At 46.5% G+C, this 14,878-nt stretch overlaps 1 protein-coding gene across 2 annotated transcripts in view; it reads right to left on the bottom strand.

Moving 5' to 3' along the window:
- The window catches only part of ATP2A2 (ATPase, Ca++ transporting, cardiac muscle, slow twitch 2), a 65,345-nt gene that overhangs the window by 13,447 nt on the left and 37,020 nt on the right, over nucleotides 1-14,878 (bottom strand). For both annotated transcript variants that reach the window (XM_015417689.1, XM_015417688.1), the window contains exons 8-13: nucleotides 13,813-14,277; nucleotides 9,985-10,073; nucleotides 8,361-8,463; nucleotides 6,979-7,110; nucleotides 6,742-6,864; nucleotides 6,268-6,486 (exon numbers count right to left, since the gene is read on the bottom strand). In XM_015417689.1, the coding sequence (XP_015273175.1) occupies nucleotides 6,268-6,486; nucleotides 6,742-6,864; nucleotides 6,979-7,110; nucleotides 8,361-8,463; nucleotides 9,985-10,073; nucleotides 13,813-14,277 (1,131 nt within the window). The remainder of the gene's footprint in view (nucleotides 1-6,267; nucleotides 6,487-6,741; nucleotides 6,865-6,978; nucleotides 7,111-8,360; nucleotides 8,464-9,984; nucleotides 10,074-13,812; nucleotides 14,278-14,878) is intronic.

The following is a 14,878-nucleotide window of genomic DNA, read 5'->3' as shown; positions in this document are numbered from 1 at the left end:
TCCTTTCTTTTCATTCTGATTTCAAATGGAACATCTTTCAGAATCCTAATCGGTTGATCTCCGATTTTCAAGGGCGTTGCTGAAGCTGCCTTTAAAATCTGGTCTCGGAGACGTTGCTTTGTGAATTTCATGACCACTTCTGCTGGCAACTTGTTTTTCTTTGTAAAGTTGGAGTAGGCGCTATAAGCCAAATCCATCTCTTCTTTTATTTTTCCCGCTTCGTTGCCAGTCAGTGGTGCTAATGCTGTTGCCAAGATGTCTCTGAGGTCCTCTCTTTCCTCCTCTTTTAGCCCCTGAAATTGAAGAGTCAAATTCACTTTCTCCATTTGAAGCAGTAACAGTTTATTATCCTGTTTTTCTTGATGTTTTTCCACTTTAATGATCTTCTTCTTAACTTTCTGTATTTCTTCTGATGATGCCAAACATTTCTTTGCAATATCATCCATCTTGTCGGCTGTCTCTGTCATTTTTCTCTGTTGAACACTGTAGGCACTTTCCATACTGTCCAATTTCTGGTTGATTTTTTGCAGTTCCTCCAGCAGATGGCGCACAAGATCACCTTCTAGTTGACTGACAGCAGTTCCAGCAGGGGAAGGGCTTGGACAGGAAGTCCCTCCTGTCTTCTTTGTCTGCTTCTCCAGCAGTTTTCTCTGCCCCGCCATGTTTCGCTTTTGTTTATACTTTAAAAGTTCATGTTATGCCGCTCGGGGATGCCTCCCTCTTCGTCGCTTTCCTCTCCCTCCCAAAAGGTAATGCGCTTTTACTAATTTTCGCTTCGCCCCCCTTTTTCGTTTTAAAAAGTATCTTTCTCGGGTGGGGGGGGAATCCTCCCTCCCTTCTTTCCGCCTCCCGGGGGGACGAAGCACGCTTATGCCGCCGCTTCAAAATCAATCACCAACTCACGGTTCATCGCTTTTCTCGTTCTTTCAGGCTTTACTTTAGCGCTCCATCACTCCGCTGTTCCGGTGGCGTTGCTAGTCCCCATTCGGGGCACGTCGCAGCCGGGGCCGTTTGGGGCAGAGGGAGAGCCTCAATTCCCGACCTTCTGGCCGGCAAGAGGCTTCTCCCCTAAGCGCCCCCTAGTTCGGAGCCTTTTCACCAAGGCTGCTTAGGATCTCCGCTTGCGCGGGACCCCCCCAAACTGCGTGTGGGCGATCTGGCTCCGGGAGCGTCCCGAGACCCGGTCGCCATTCGCGCCGCCGTGGCCAGAAGTCTTTGAGGAATTGGAAAACTTTCTCGAGACCTGCAGAGGTAGCCCGAGGAGCATCGTCAACCAAGGAGGAACAGAATCTTTGCCATTTGTAATGGTAGGACTTTCGCGTAGTAGGCTTTCTGGCGTTTAGCAAAACGCTTGCTACGCGAGTGGAAAAACTGTTGATGGTATTCTCCACGCTGTCAACTTCATGTGTGGTACATCGTGGTACATGAGAGGGGAGTCGGATAGGAAGAGGAGGTCCTGTGCCGAAGGAAATTGGTGGTAGACCCCTGCTGACATATCGAGGATGGTCGAGAACTATGGTTGCCTCGGCCACCACGGGGTTATCAGGATGCAGTCCACTCCATTGCTGATGAATTTGCGGACCACTCTCAGAAGCAGGGGTAGTGGAGGGAAGAGGTAACGAAGTCCTCTGGACCACGGATAAAGGAGACCATCTCCTAGAGACTGTGGGTCCCTGCCACCTTGGCTGCAGAACAGAGGGCACTTTTTGTTCGCCCTGGTGGCAAAAACTTCTACTTGGGGAACTCCCCGCCTGTGGAAGATTGGTAGAAGGTAGGTTGGGTTCATTTCCCACTTGTGGAGACTGAGTCCTGCTCGACTTAGATGGTCTGCCTGCACATTCATGTGCCCTGGGATATGCGTGGCTAGCAGGAAGACGTTGTGGGCAATGCAAAGGTTCCATAACTGGATGGCAAGGTTGCAGAGACAGTGCCCCCTTGCTTGTTGACATAACTGAGGGCAGTAGTGTTGTCTGTGAGGACCGTAACACATTTCCCCTTGATCAGAGGTAGGAAACTGGTGACAGCGAACTGTATTGCAAGCAGTTCCAGGAAGTTTATGTGCCGTCGACGTTCGTGAGTGTCCCACTTGCCTCCGACACAAAACCCCATCATGTGTGCACCCCAGCCCGACAGGGAGGCATCTGTGGTTAGGGTAATTTGGGGTGATGGAGGATGATAGGGCGCTTCCTGGAAGAGATTGGAAGGGACAGTCCACCAAAGTAGAGTCTCGTATATTGGGAAGAGGGGAGAGGAGGGTGGTGTGTGTGTTTTTCGTTGGTTCAAAGTTGTGGATAAACCACAGTTGTAGGCAACACATTTTTAATCTGGCAAAGACTAGGACCGACGTAGTTGCTGCCATAAGGCCGAGTAGCCTCTGTATTTCGAAAGCCGTGACTGAAGGCTGGGTACAAATGACAGTGGCCAGGTGAATGATGTCTGCCGCTCTGTTTTGTGGAAGGTAAGCCATGCATGTCTTGGAATCCAGTAGAGCACCGATGTACTGTATTTTCTGGACTGGTTGAAGTTGAGACTTTTCCCGATTGACTTGTAGGCCTAGATTTCCCAAGAGTGCTAGCGTCTCGGTGATGTTTGAGACTAGGGTGTCCTTGGAGGACGCTACTATGAGCCAATCATCGATGTACAGGTAGATGGACATACCCTTGAGACGGAGGAAAGCTGCAACCACAATCATAGTCTTTGTGAAGACACTCGGGGCGCTCGAAAGGCCGAATGGCAGGGCTGCATATTGGTAATACTGTTGTGGGAGAGCTTTGCTCAAGAATAATTTAAGAGCGGCCGGAACATACTGGGCTCCCTCTTTCCTAAAAAAGCACAATATAGCATTTGCGCTCTTTTGTGCTGAGCATGCTACATTTTGAAGATGTCTAGCAACCTTTCCGTTAAATGAAAAGGTTAGTCCCAAATATTTGAAATTTTTAACTTGAACTACCGGGATCCCATCCATTGACCATTTCATTTCTTTGTATTTTTTATGAAAACGCATGATCTTTGTCTTTGAGTAATTTACAGATGCTGTAAATTTGTTAGAGGGAGGACTGCAGCATGCAAAGAAATTAATATCCCAAAGATTTAAGGATATTGAAGCACAAAACGACTATGCAACCATGCCTCCCTATAATAGGAGATTAAAGCAGGGACCTAGTTTAAATGCCACATCTTATCTTGGACTCATAAAAAAACCTAACTATAGATGGGCATTTACTAGAGCCCGGCTTGATGTGTTACCCTCAGCAGTACTTTATGGTAGATATACCCGGACTCCCATGCACCAGAGAATTTGCTCCTGCTTGTTAGACAAGGTGGAGTCGATGATTCTGTCTCACGCAATGTTGCTAAATATTGTTACTTGGTAATTAGAAAACGCAGAATGTACGGTAACTTGAGCCATTAATGATGGTATTGGTTTGACATTTTAGGAAATATGGCTGTAAGGAGCCTATGTCGTAGACTCTGTGTTGTACTACTTCGGTTTATTGTGCTGGTCTTATGACTGTTTTTAATAAATGATGTTGTTGTAATGCTGTTGACCAATTGCGAAACGTACGTATTGGCGGTGGGAGGGGTGGAAGTACGTGTCTTGGAGGTCGAGGGTGGCCATCCAGACGTTTTTCTGGAGAAGTGGCATAATCTGCTGCAAGGACACCATGCAGAAGCGGTGGTAGGTCACAAAGCAGTTCAGAGCCCTTAGATCTAATATGGGACGAATGCCTCCATCCCGCTTTGGAACTGTGAAATAGCGGGAATAGAACCCCTTCCCGTGGAAACATGGTGGTACCGGCTCGATGGTTCCCTTGTGCAGAAGGATGGACACTTCTTCTAGGAGAGGTGGGGAAGGGGGTGTGGAGACGAAGACAGATGTAATGGGGTTCTGGTGGAATTGGATACGGTAGCCTCGGGTCAAGATGGACAGCACCCATTCGTTCGTGGTGATATGACGCCAAGTGTGAAGGAAGGGAGAAAGACGTGTTTGAGCTGACTCGGTGGGAGGGAAGTCAAAAGCCCTGCTTGGAAGATAGGAATATAGGCAGATCATCTGCGACAGCTTGATTTGGAGACTTGTGGTCAGGAGAGGTGTGAGCCTCAGAGGCCCCCGTATCAAAATCATCTTCTGCAGAATCAGAGGAGTCCTGATCTGGCATTTGAACCGGAGTGACCTCGGTTTGACTGGTTAAAAGCTTTGGTGGCACGACTTGGGGATTGGGAGGACGACTGAGTTCCGGATTATGGTTGGAAGGATCGTCAGCTGGAGGGCGAGACAGAGATGCTGAAGGTCTTGATTTGTAGGGCGACCGTGATCTGTGGGCAGAGTGGGTCGAGTAACGATCCCAGTCGGAATAGCCTGCCGGAGTCAACCACGGCATGGATGGTGGATAACCCCCATAGAGATACCTCAGTTGGCGTTGATCCCAAGACAGAGGTGGGGGGGGGTAGAAAAACTCGGGGGGATCGACTTCTGGATTGGGTACGTCTCGGAAACAAAGCGGTAGCCTGCCTTTGAGAGCGGTCCCTATAATCTCGGTCATCGATATCGACAGATTCAAGAAGCAGACGTGGAGGGTGAGTCTGCGTGCTGCTAGAGGCGTGTCGATTCCGATGTGAATCGATGCCGGGAGCCTCTGACACCGTCGATGTCGACGACGGGGAAGGAGAGGGAGAAGCCTCTGCATCCATGGGACGACTAAGGAGCTGCACCGTCTTGATATCGGAGTAAGGACGGTCAAGTTGTTGTATAGGGGAGTCCAAGAGTTGAATGGTCGGTATTAGTGGAGGGGCATGTACCTCCGATGTCGATACTGCCGTTGGAGCGGGAGGCACTTTTGGGGCATCACCCAGTGCAGACACCGCTACCTTCCCCTTCTTTGCCGTCTTTAGGGACTTAGAGGAACCCTTTTTTGCGGACTTGTGCTCCTTACTTGGCTTGGGCTTCTTCTTCACCGGAGTGGAAGCAGAGGATTGCGCCTTTGATGCCGGTGGTTTCGATGTCGGTTGGCCGATGTTGGTGGCAGGCCTCGATGTCGGAGCCGTCGATGTCGATGGTCTGTCGGACTCCATCACTGAAGGAGGATGTAATGCCGACTCAAGCAGCACTACTTTAAGGCGCGCAGCTCGGTTTTTTCATGTCTGGTTCGAAAACCTAGCACAGTGCCGGCAAGACTCAGGTCAGTGAGACTCCCCCAAACAAAAAATACAGAGGGTGTGGCGGTCAGGTGGAGCGAGTTTACTGCCGCAACCCTTGCAGCGGTTGAAAAAGCCCCACTTCTCCATAAAAAATAAAAAATGGAGAAGAAAGAAGGGTTTTGGGGGGGGGGGGGGCGAAGGCCAAACTGAGGTAAACCGGCAACTTCCCCCTCAACAGAAAACAAAGATTTTTTTTTGATTTTTGAAGAACGAACGAAGAAAAATTAAGGAAAAAAGAATAAACTGAGGGGAAAAATCCAAAGAGCCGTGAGGCAAGTAGCCAAAAAAGAGAACCGATCCGACCGACGAAGAAAAGGTCTTTCCAATGCGGCAGTAAGAAAGGAACTGGTGGGATGTCCGCACCCACCCCTCTGGGCATGCGTGGTGAGGTTCCTACGCATGCCTGAGGTCTGGGCGCGAAAATCCGTTAAAGAGCTTGGTACAATGCCGATCGATCCAGTGCGTGTGCACTAGATCCCCATGGGTGTGAAGCAGAGACCACGTCGAAGATCATGAGAAGACATGTTGGATCAGGCCAATAGCCCATCCAGTCCAACATTCTGTGACTCACAGCGGCCAAAACCCAGGTGCCATCAGGAGGTCCACCAGCAGGGCGAGAACTCCAGAAACCCTCCCACTCCCCCCCCCCAAGAATTCAGAGCATCACCTCCCCAGACTGCTTGGAGGTAGCAGGCCCCACTCCAGTGCAACAGAACAAGACTCTTATGATTTTATACTATAACAGTAGTACTCAAATTTAATTTGCAGTCATCCTCATGACAGTACCGTGACATTCATCAACGCCATTCCCATTTTGCAGGTGGTGAAGGCAAGCAGAGAGGCTGAATGGCCCTAGATAAGGCCACTGAGTCAGTGATTAGACAGACTTGAACCAAGGACTCTTGTGTCAAAAGGCAACACACCATCCAGGCTGCTTTATAAGGAAGGTTTTCACACCTCCCCTTGAAGCATGTGCAGATGGTCACAATTCTCTCAGCGGAGGGGACTGCTGCTATGCAGGCACACAGATATGATGAAGCTCAAGCAAAAACCTTTTACTCAACTAACCTCATAAGTAATGAAGTTTGCAGATTCCTCCAGCTTCATTTCATCCCTCCTGAGTGGATTGTCGTGTGTTGCCAAAGCTAGACAACGCAGAGTGTCTCTGCCTGAGCCCCACTCTCGGATGACAGTCAGGATCTTCTGCTTAATTCCTGGAGTCAAAGGCACTTTAGTGCTTCCGACCCGGATGTGCGTACACCTATCGATCACACCTTCGGGAGCACCCTGCAGGAGCACAATGCACAAACTGATTAGCCTCATCAGCGAGAACCAAGTTGAGTCATTTGCCTTCCTGCCACGGAACCATTAAGAGCAGACGTAAAGCAACAGCTTGCTCACTCCAGGAGCTGAAATACTAAACCTGAATTTACTGGGGGAAGGGGAAGAGAGAGATTGTGCAGCAAATTTGTTTTGGCAAAATGTCAGGAACCATGCTGCCTTTGAGCTGATTACCAACCACTACCCCGTAAGCATGCTTGCCTTAACGAACATCTTGCTCATGGCCGTCCGACTGGGCTTGTTTGGAGTGCAGTACACAGACATCGACTTTCTATCTCGTGAGAATTCAAGAGTGAACTCTTTCTTCATGAGTTGCTTTATCACCTGGAAAGGCCAGGGGGAAGAAGAGCAGAAGTATCAGAACTGCACTGGAGTGAGCTTGCACAAAAGGAGATTTATTTAATCCTGTTTTGAGAGCATCGCTGTAGAACTACTGACCGAGTTGCAGGCATTTGCTCGTTCAATTCTTGACAAGCCTTTCAGTTCCGTGTCAAACACATTCATCTTCTCAACCAGGCAAGTGAGGGCTGTCTCGGTAGCTTCACCAACCTTCTCATATACTCCCTTTGCCTTCATTCAAAAAAAAAAAAATCAAGATATATTAGCATCATCACAGATTGACCAGTAGTCACATCTGTGGATAGGGTTGCCAGCACTGGGTTGGGAAATACCTGGAGATTTTGGGAGTGGACTGCTGCAGGATCTAATATCAAAGAGTCCACCCTCCAAAGCAGCCACTTTCTCCAGATGCTCTTGGCCATCTGGAGATCCACTGTTATAGAGGGAGAACTCCAGGTTCCACCTGGAGGTTGGCAACCCTACCTGTGAAGCTACTGTTAAAACAACATCTCCACAAAATTATTTAGCATGAATTGGATTTGTAAGAAAATCTGACAATGTAGAAAAGCTGTTAATGCACAAACGGCACTTTCTCCAAACTGTACTAGTCCTTACTTTTCTTTACTAATAGCCGCTTCTTTTAAAAACGTCACCTTGACTTGTTTACAGCCTGCTACACTTGTTTACAGCTATTGAAATTCTGACAAAAACATTTTGCAAACAGCAGGCCTATCTTGTTGCAAGAATCTGAACCCTGTCAATCCTCTCGAGTCTCTACCCCGAGAAGTGTGGGCAGGCCAGTTTACCTTCAGCCGTCTCCTGCCGCAGGCTTTTCTCCTGGGCCCTCCTCTTGCTATTCACTCACGCCTACATCTCGTGCCACTCCTTGCCCTCTGCATGCAAGGAACAAGGATCAAGTCGCCTCCTTCCAACCCCACTAGCAACCTCTGATCAAGAAAGCCATTCTCTTTCCTGCACATTTGGCTCTTTTCCTCCTCAGCTTTCAACTTTCTCCTGTCCCCTTAACTCCAATGCCATGGAAACACCAACACCAGAGCATTTGTAAGCTGCTCTGCCATCAAACGGCATGCCATTTTTTAACAATGAGATGCAACTTGAGAAGCAGGAATGGTGTTTTCCTTTCCTCACCGTACTGCTAATTGCACGGAAAGCATCCGGCAACCTGGCCACTGATTAGCTACTTTTGTCCACTGTGGTGCAGATGGCAAGGGACCGGCACTGGTTGAACAGAGACTCAATGTGGACCCCGGCAGGGTGTTTGTTCTTTAAGCCTAGAACGCATTGACTGACTGGTTCCCATCCACTGTCCTTGGCCACTCCTCAAGCACGGAATGCTGTGACTGCAGACAACAGCTTATATCTCTTATTTTCGGGCACCTCTCAAGATACACTTGTTTCTTGTAAACAGCAGCCATTTTGTTCTTTCTGCGGCTCTCTTTATTTTGGAAAGAGCGGCTCACCTCATTGAAATCCAGAGAAGAGTCGTTGCAGAGGGCACAGATGGTTGCCAATTCTATAAGGCCGTCATACTGAGAGCATCTGACAAGTTTGTCATCTTTATGCCTGTCAGAAACAAATGGACTGTGAGGCTTTCATTCCAGTTGCTCATGTAACATCACAGTTTACTAGCTGACAGGGCGACAAAACACTTAGCAACTACTATCCTCTCATACTCACATCCCTCACACCTTGAGTCCCCAGAACATCCAATGGCCTGGCTTAGGCTACACAGGTCCCACCAGGAGGATGTGACGCATTTTTTTTTTTTAAAGACAGTAGAAGTGAACATCTTTTTGTGCTGTGCAGCCTTATAGAATGAGACGGGGATTCTCCAGATCAATAAAATCTATTACATTTAGCAATCTTTTCATAGCTAGGCTGTTTTGAGGCTGTCTGAAGACCGTCTCTTCTTGCCCACACAAGTGTAGAAAAGAATGATGGTCCCTGGGGACAGTATGCTGCATTCTGGTATGAATTATTTCTATCTGTCTTATGAGACTTGTTGCCCAGGGGCAGCTGGGACTTCTAACTAAACGCAGAATTGGTGAGCAGACAGACTTCAGAAGGGTCCATGATGGAATCCATTCAGAAAAGATATCTGAGACTTACCCCACAAAACCTAAAGATTTAACTATTTAGGATCCCGCCTCTCTCTTAAATAGGTGGGGTGAGATTTTGTTGAAGCCTCTCACGGTGCATCTCCTTATTTGTTCCTTCTCAAGAACTCCATGTCAATGAAGCCAACAGGAAATGGCTACAGATATGAGCCCTTTTGCAGTAGCCACCTTGCGCGTTATCAAGGTCATTCTTTGAAATCATACAGATTTGAAGGGGCACCTCTCTCGGGGCTAGATGTTTCTTTATACATGAAGGATGCTGACACAAAAAGAATCCGCCGTGTGATGTGCAGATTTTCAAGAATGAACAATTAACAAATTGTAAACAACTAGGAAAAATCGAGATTCAAAATGTGTGATGATTCCCATTTCCTAGAAAGGACTTGATGCATGAAGCTACCTTATACAGCCTCATACCCTCGGTCCATCAAGGTCAGTCTTGGCTACCCAGACTGGCACCAGCTCTCCAGGTTCTCCGGCAAAGGTCTTCCATATCACCTAGTAAATGATCCTTTTAACTGGAGACGCTGGGGACTGGACCTGGGATCTTCTGCATGCCAAGCACACGCACTATCACTGAGCCACGGGCCTGCACATCTATACCCGTAAGGTACATACACTAGAACATATGTACACAAAATGCTGGCTTGTTCTGAGAGTGCCTGGGATTTTAAATTACAACCACATCTTTAGATAAGCACTTAAAGTAAACAGTTACATTTATTGGGAACAGTCCAACACTTGTCGTAATCTTGTGGAAAGAAAGCCTCAGTCGTCCACAGTGACCTGCCCCATTCCAAAACATCACCAATTTAAAATTTATGCACAATCAAGAAGCTGCTCTTCAGTCTCATTTTGTAGCATCAACTTTTCTTTCAGACAGTTAAAAGTCCCGGTGCCACTATGCATGCAGCCAGACCTTTAAGCGCATCATCTGGCAGGTAGTTAGCAAGGAAAAACCTCTTACACTTCTCCTACGGGAGCATATGTTGAGCCAGACACTGTAAATTCATTCAGAGAACAGCTATCCCCTTCCACTCTGTCCAGAACGAATACCTATAAGAAAAAGGAGGCTATAGTTATGTTCAAATAACTGAAGCACCTCAGAATTCATATATGGTCAAAGACCCAAATGCAAAAGCTTTTCCAGGAATGAAGATTATTTTATCTGCCATTAAGAGATGTTAAAGTTCTGCGGGACCTAGCACAGTTCCGCAGGGCCTGCAAGACGGAGCTCTTCCGCCAGGCTTTTGAATAGGAGCCGCCACCACCACCACTAATGCACCACCAACGCATGAGTTTACCATCCACGCCCTATATATGGACATCATGATGTGGGGCATGTATCATCAATGCCCCACAACCGCTGCATCATGGGCGAGAACGGGACGTCTAGGGGGCGGCCATCCTTTTTTAGAAATTGTAAATTGGAATTTAACTGAGAGGAGCACTAATATTGTTTTAATGTTGATGTATTTTAAACATTTTGTACTGTTTTCTATTTTATTGGCGATATGCCCTGTTAGCCGCCCTGAGCCTCCGGGAAGGGCGGGATAAAAATGTGAATAATAAATAATAAATAAAATAAATAAATAAAATGGCCAACACGGAGCCACTGTCTCAGAATTATCTGAAAAAGTCAAAGACCACAGACAAGCCCTTCTATCTCATCCTTGTGATTACTCAAAATCCCCCCCCCCCATTTGATCAACGCACAAGTGTCGGCCTGTAGTTGAAGGGTTTACTCACACCTCTTCTGCTTGTACAATCACTGATGCTGATGCTTAATCTCTGCCCACAGAAACTGAGCTGATGCACACTTTTAATCAGAATGACAATGTTCCATATTGCAAGCACAATAACTTTAGAATCTGTTTCCTTCCCCAGTATCCTTGCTGCCATCCAAGAGGTGTGGAGTTAGTAGCCCAAGGTTTATATAGCATTGCATATCTTATCCTTGGGCTTTTTAAAGAAAATACAGAGAGTGTAATTTTAAAGCCTCAAATTTTAGCCCTCATGGAGATATTTCAATATTTCGACAATGAGTGTAATATATTTCCGCTCAGGGGATGAAGCTTCAGTGCAAGGCAACATTACATATATCTTTTCCTTAAAGCCTCCAGTCATGACCTTCCTACTCAAGCATTCCTTCAAACCCCTGCCCAACACCACTTCTGCCACCACACCGCTCTCAACATTAGACATTTTACATAAATTTGGAGTTCAGTTCTTGGCAATCCATTAAAATGCAGAAGCACTAAGCCAAGACAACAGTGTATTAGTTTGGGGTTTTGTTCCCAGTCCATTCCATTGAGCGCACCATCACTCTAACTTCCTGAGCATTAACTTCTGCTTCCAGGAGTTGTTGGCGTTTTTCCCCTTAGGATCAAGCAAAGAACTCAGGCGGGTGCCAGACTCCAAGAATGATTTCTGTCTGCATCCAAGCAACAGGATTCCAGTCTTGTGCATGGAAGTTTATTTGTGCTCCCGGAGATCTATTTAATATTCCTTCTAGTATGGTGATCCACAGAATGTGGGTAAAAGGAGCATATACCTTATACAAGACAGGGAAGGGTGGCCAGGAACTAAGTAACAAGGAATGAGATACAGGAGAAGTCAGAAGGCAAGGGAAGGTGAGCTTTGGCTTGTGTGGGTATTCTTGAGGAGATGATGGAAAGGACTTTTCCCTAGAGAGAGTAGCACAGCTCAAGAATGAAAGAAGCAGGAAGAGGAGACAGGCAAAAAAACACCCGTGAACTTGGAAATCCATGATGACCCCCCCAGGGCCAAGGCAGAACACATATATGCACATGTCCCTACTGAGTGATAACCCTTTCTATATAAACTTCCAGCCTTCAAGGGGCTGCAGTGAGTCTCCTTTAAGGCTTGCTCCATGGAATTCTCAAGGATTTAAAAATTCACACCAGCTTGGACTAGCTACAGTTTGGCATCAGACCACAATGCAGAAAACCATCCCCTAGGATTACTTCTGCAGAAGCTTCCTAGAGAGATAGCCTTTACTTGTATACAGGCAAATCTTGCTTTACTGCTTTTACGTGCTAAGGCATCCTTCCAAAAATTTGCAACCAAAACCTCTCTGCATTATCTAATGAACCTTGACAGTAACAAAAAAACAAACAAAAAAAAACCCCATCCCATAAAGGCTGGGATTAGAAATACTTTCCTATTTGTCTAGAAGAATGCAAAAAAAGTAACAGATTAACACTGCTTTGTAAGAGATTCTCTTCCAAAGGAGAAAACTTGGGTTTTGAGGAACCTTTCTGCTTTTTGGCATCTACCTCCTTAAGAACTGGGCAGTTATGCAATACCCCTGCAAGCAACCTCCTCCAGAATACAGATGAGCAACTGCTTTGTGTCTCAAAGTCAGGAACACTAGAGCAGTATATGCAAGACAAGACGAGGGAGCAATACAGAGTAAACAGCAAAGTTAGGAAAAGGCAGAGGCAAATGGCTGTTGTTTTAAAGAGACCCACAACCCAGAGCATTTCTTTAAAAAAGCTACACACAGAGGTAAGACATCTTTATTTCCATTTTGCTCATATGAAATTCAACTCTGGCCCAGTAACTCTGAAGACAATTATGTAAAGTCATACAGTACAATGTAATGCTTCAGCCTACTTAGACCATCAGATAATTTACCTTACGAAAAAAGGTCCTTTAATTTGAATTCCACATCTCACTTTGTGCTCCTGTTAAATTCCTGCTCAGAATTTCAAGTGCAAGTGAGGCACGACAGATTGAGAATGAGTAGTCTGGTTTAACTGCTAAAGAATGCTACAATTTGTAGCTCAATTAGCATTCAAAATAGCTTTCTCCAGGAAGAGAAACAAAGCTGGCTGCTCTACTCAGAACGAAGCGTCTAGCATTGAAGGTGACCTTGGGAATCTAGTCAGAATTCTGTTTATTTCACCAACTCAGATGATGCACCAGATTTTAAATTTGGGCCTTCCACGTCTAACCCAGCCTGGAAACACTAATGTTAACCAGAAGTATTCAAAGTTGCAAAAACGGGATGATTGCCCAGTGCCTCCAGCTTTTACCTTCACCTTATTCTCTAATGTTATATGAAGGCACTTTAATATGGAGTTATCCAAAAACTTCAGAGCCTTTTGAAAAAGGGTAAAATGGATCTGTACTAAACTGCCGTTTCTATAAGACTATATATGAATTGACTGGTTGCCTGTGACAACAGGAATAACTTCTAGGCAACCAGGTTTTGAAGCTTTTGTAGCCTGGAAAAAGCCAGCCCCACCCCCAGCACTTTTACTTTATCCCAGCTGAGTGGGTGAAGGTTACTCTGGTGATGTCATTCAGCATCTGAAATCACTCCATTTTCCAATAAATAGGACAGAAGGACTCCCATTCTAGCTGTATCTGAAGAAGTGAGCCGTGACTCACGAAAGCTCATACCCTGCCACATATTTTGTTAAGTCTTTAAGGTGCTACTGAGCTCTTGCTCCTTTATACTGGTGAAGGAAAGGCATCCTAAAGGTACTCTTCATTATTCCATGCTGAGCCCAGGACTGAACAGAAATAGAAGGGATAGAAGCCACTAAGTCTTGTACGATGTTTCTTGTGCTGCAAATAACACTTGATCTATAGAAAAGGCAGCTTCAATTAAATCTGGCTATGGCTTGCTGGTAATAAAACCTCTAGAAGATACTAAACAAACCAGAGCTTGGAAGCTAGACAGAAAATCACATTGACTGCATTTGCAGCTCTGAAATACATTCTAGAGTGATGCTGATGTTAACACAGAATGTATCACCCTTACCCTGCAGACAGACATCTGGTTGGTGGTGAGAGTGCCAGTCTTGTCTGAGCAAATGACTGAAGTGCAGCCCAGGGTTTCCACGGATGGTAGGCTTCGAACAATAGCGTTCTTTTTGGCCATCCGGCGGGTTCCCAGAGCCAAGCAGGTGGTAATGACAGCAGGCAGACCTTCGGGGATTGCAGCCACCGCCAGGGCGACAGCAATTTTGAAGTAGTAGATGGCACCCCGGATCCAAGAGCCACCGTGGACAGGATCATTGAAGTGACCAATGTTGATTATCCACACCGCAATGCATATAAGTGAGATGACCTTTGACAGCTGTTCCCCAAATTCATCCAGCTTCTGCTGGAGCGGGGTCCTCTCCTGCTCGGTGGCCACCATTTCATCACGAATTTTGCCAATTTCGGTGTTGACCCCTGTTGCCACAACCACACCCATGGCCTTGCCTGCAGCAATGTTCGTACCCTAAAATCAAGAGGTTGAGAGAAAAGGGGAGAACTGTGTAGCAAATCATGAAACACAAAGGCTATTAAGTGACATCCACAGATGTCATGCAGAGGAACAACATAAGGCTTCCCTGCCACCATCAGAACCACAGAGCAGAAGAGGCATGAAAATGAGCTTGGATCTGTGCCTCCACCACTGTTTACATTGTGAGGGCAATTGCTAAGCGGCACAGCACATGCCTTGCACATGCACCTGACACAGCCCTAAGCTCAGTCCCCCTACTCTCCAGTTAAAACATGTCATGGATCAGGGTAGGCAATATTTTGCTCTGAGACCCTAGAGTGCTGCTGCTACCACCTAGAAAAGTCAATAGCATGCCAAAGAGTTCAGTGGCTTGACTGCATGTAACACATCTTCATATGTCCACTTGACACTGCTGCTTTAATGTCCCCAATGCTTTGTAGTAAAAGTGCAAAGCATAGATGCCAGCATCTTGGTGCTATCACTGTAACAACTTTTAAGGGATCAGCAAGGGCCGGATAGGGTGGACAGGGAGGCTGCTAGGCAAACCCCCCTGAATCCAACAACCTTCATCAAAGATGGACCTCTTTAACTGGCC

The sequence above is a fragment of the Gekko japonicus genome, unplaced genomic scaffold, assembly GCF_001447785.1.
Source record: "Gekko japonicus isolate JY-2015 unplaced genomic scaffold, Gekko_japonicus_V1.1 scaffold64, whole genome shotgun sequence".
Classification (NCBI taxonomy): domain Eukaryota; kingdom Metazoa; phylum Chordata; class Lepidosauria; order Squamata; family Gekkonidae; genus Gekko; species Gekko japonicus.
The sequence above is the reverse complement of the archived record's forward strand: the minus strand, read 5'-3'. Positions and strand labels throughout refer to the sequence as shown.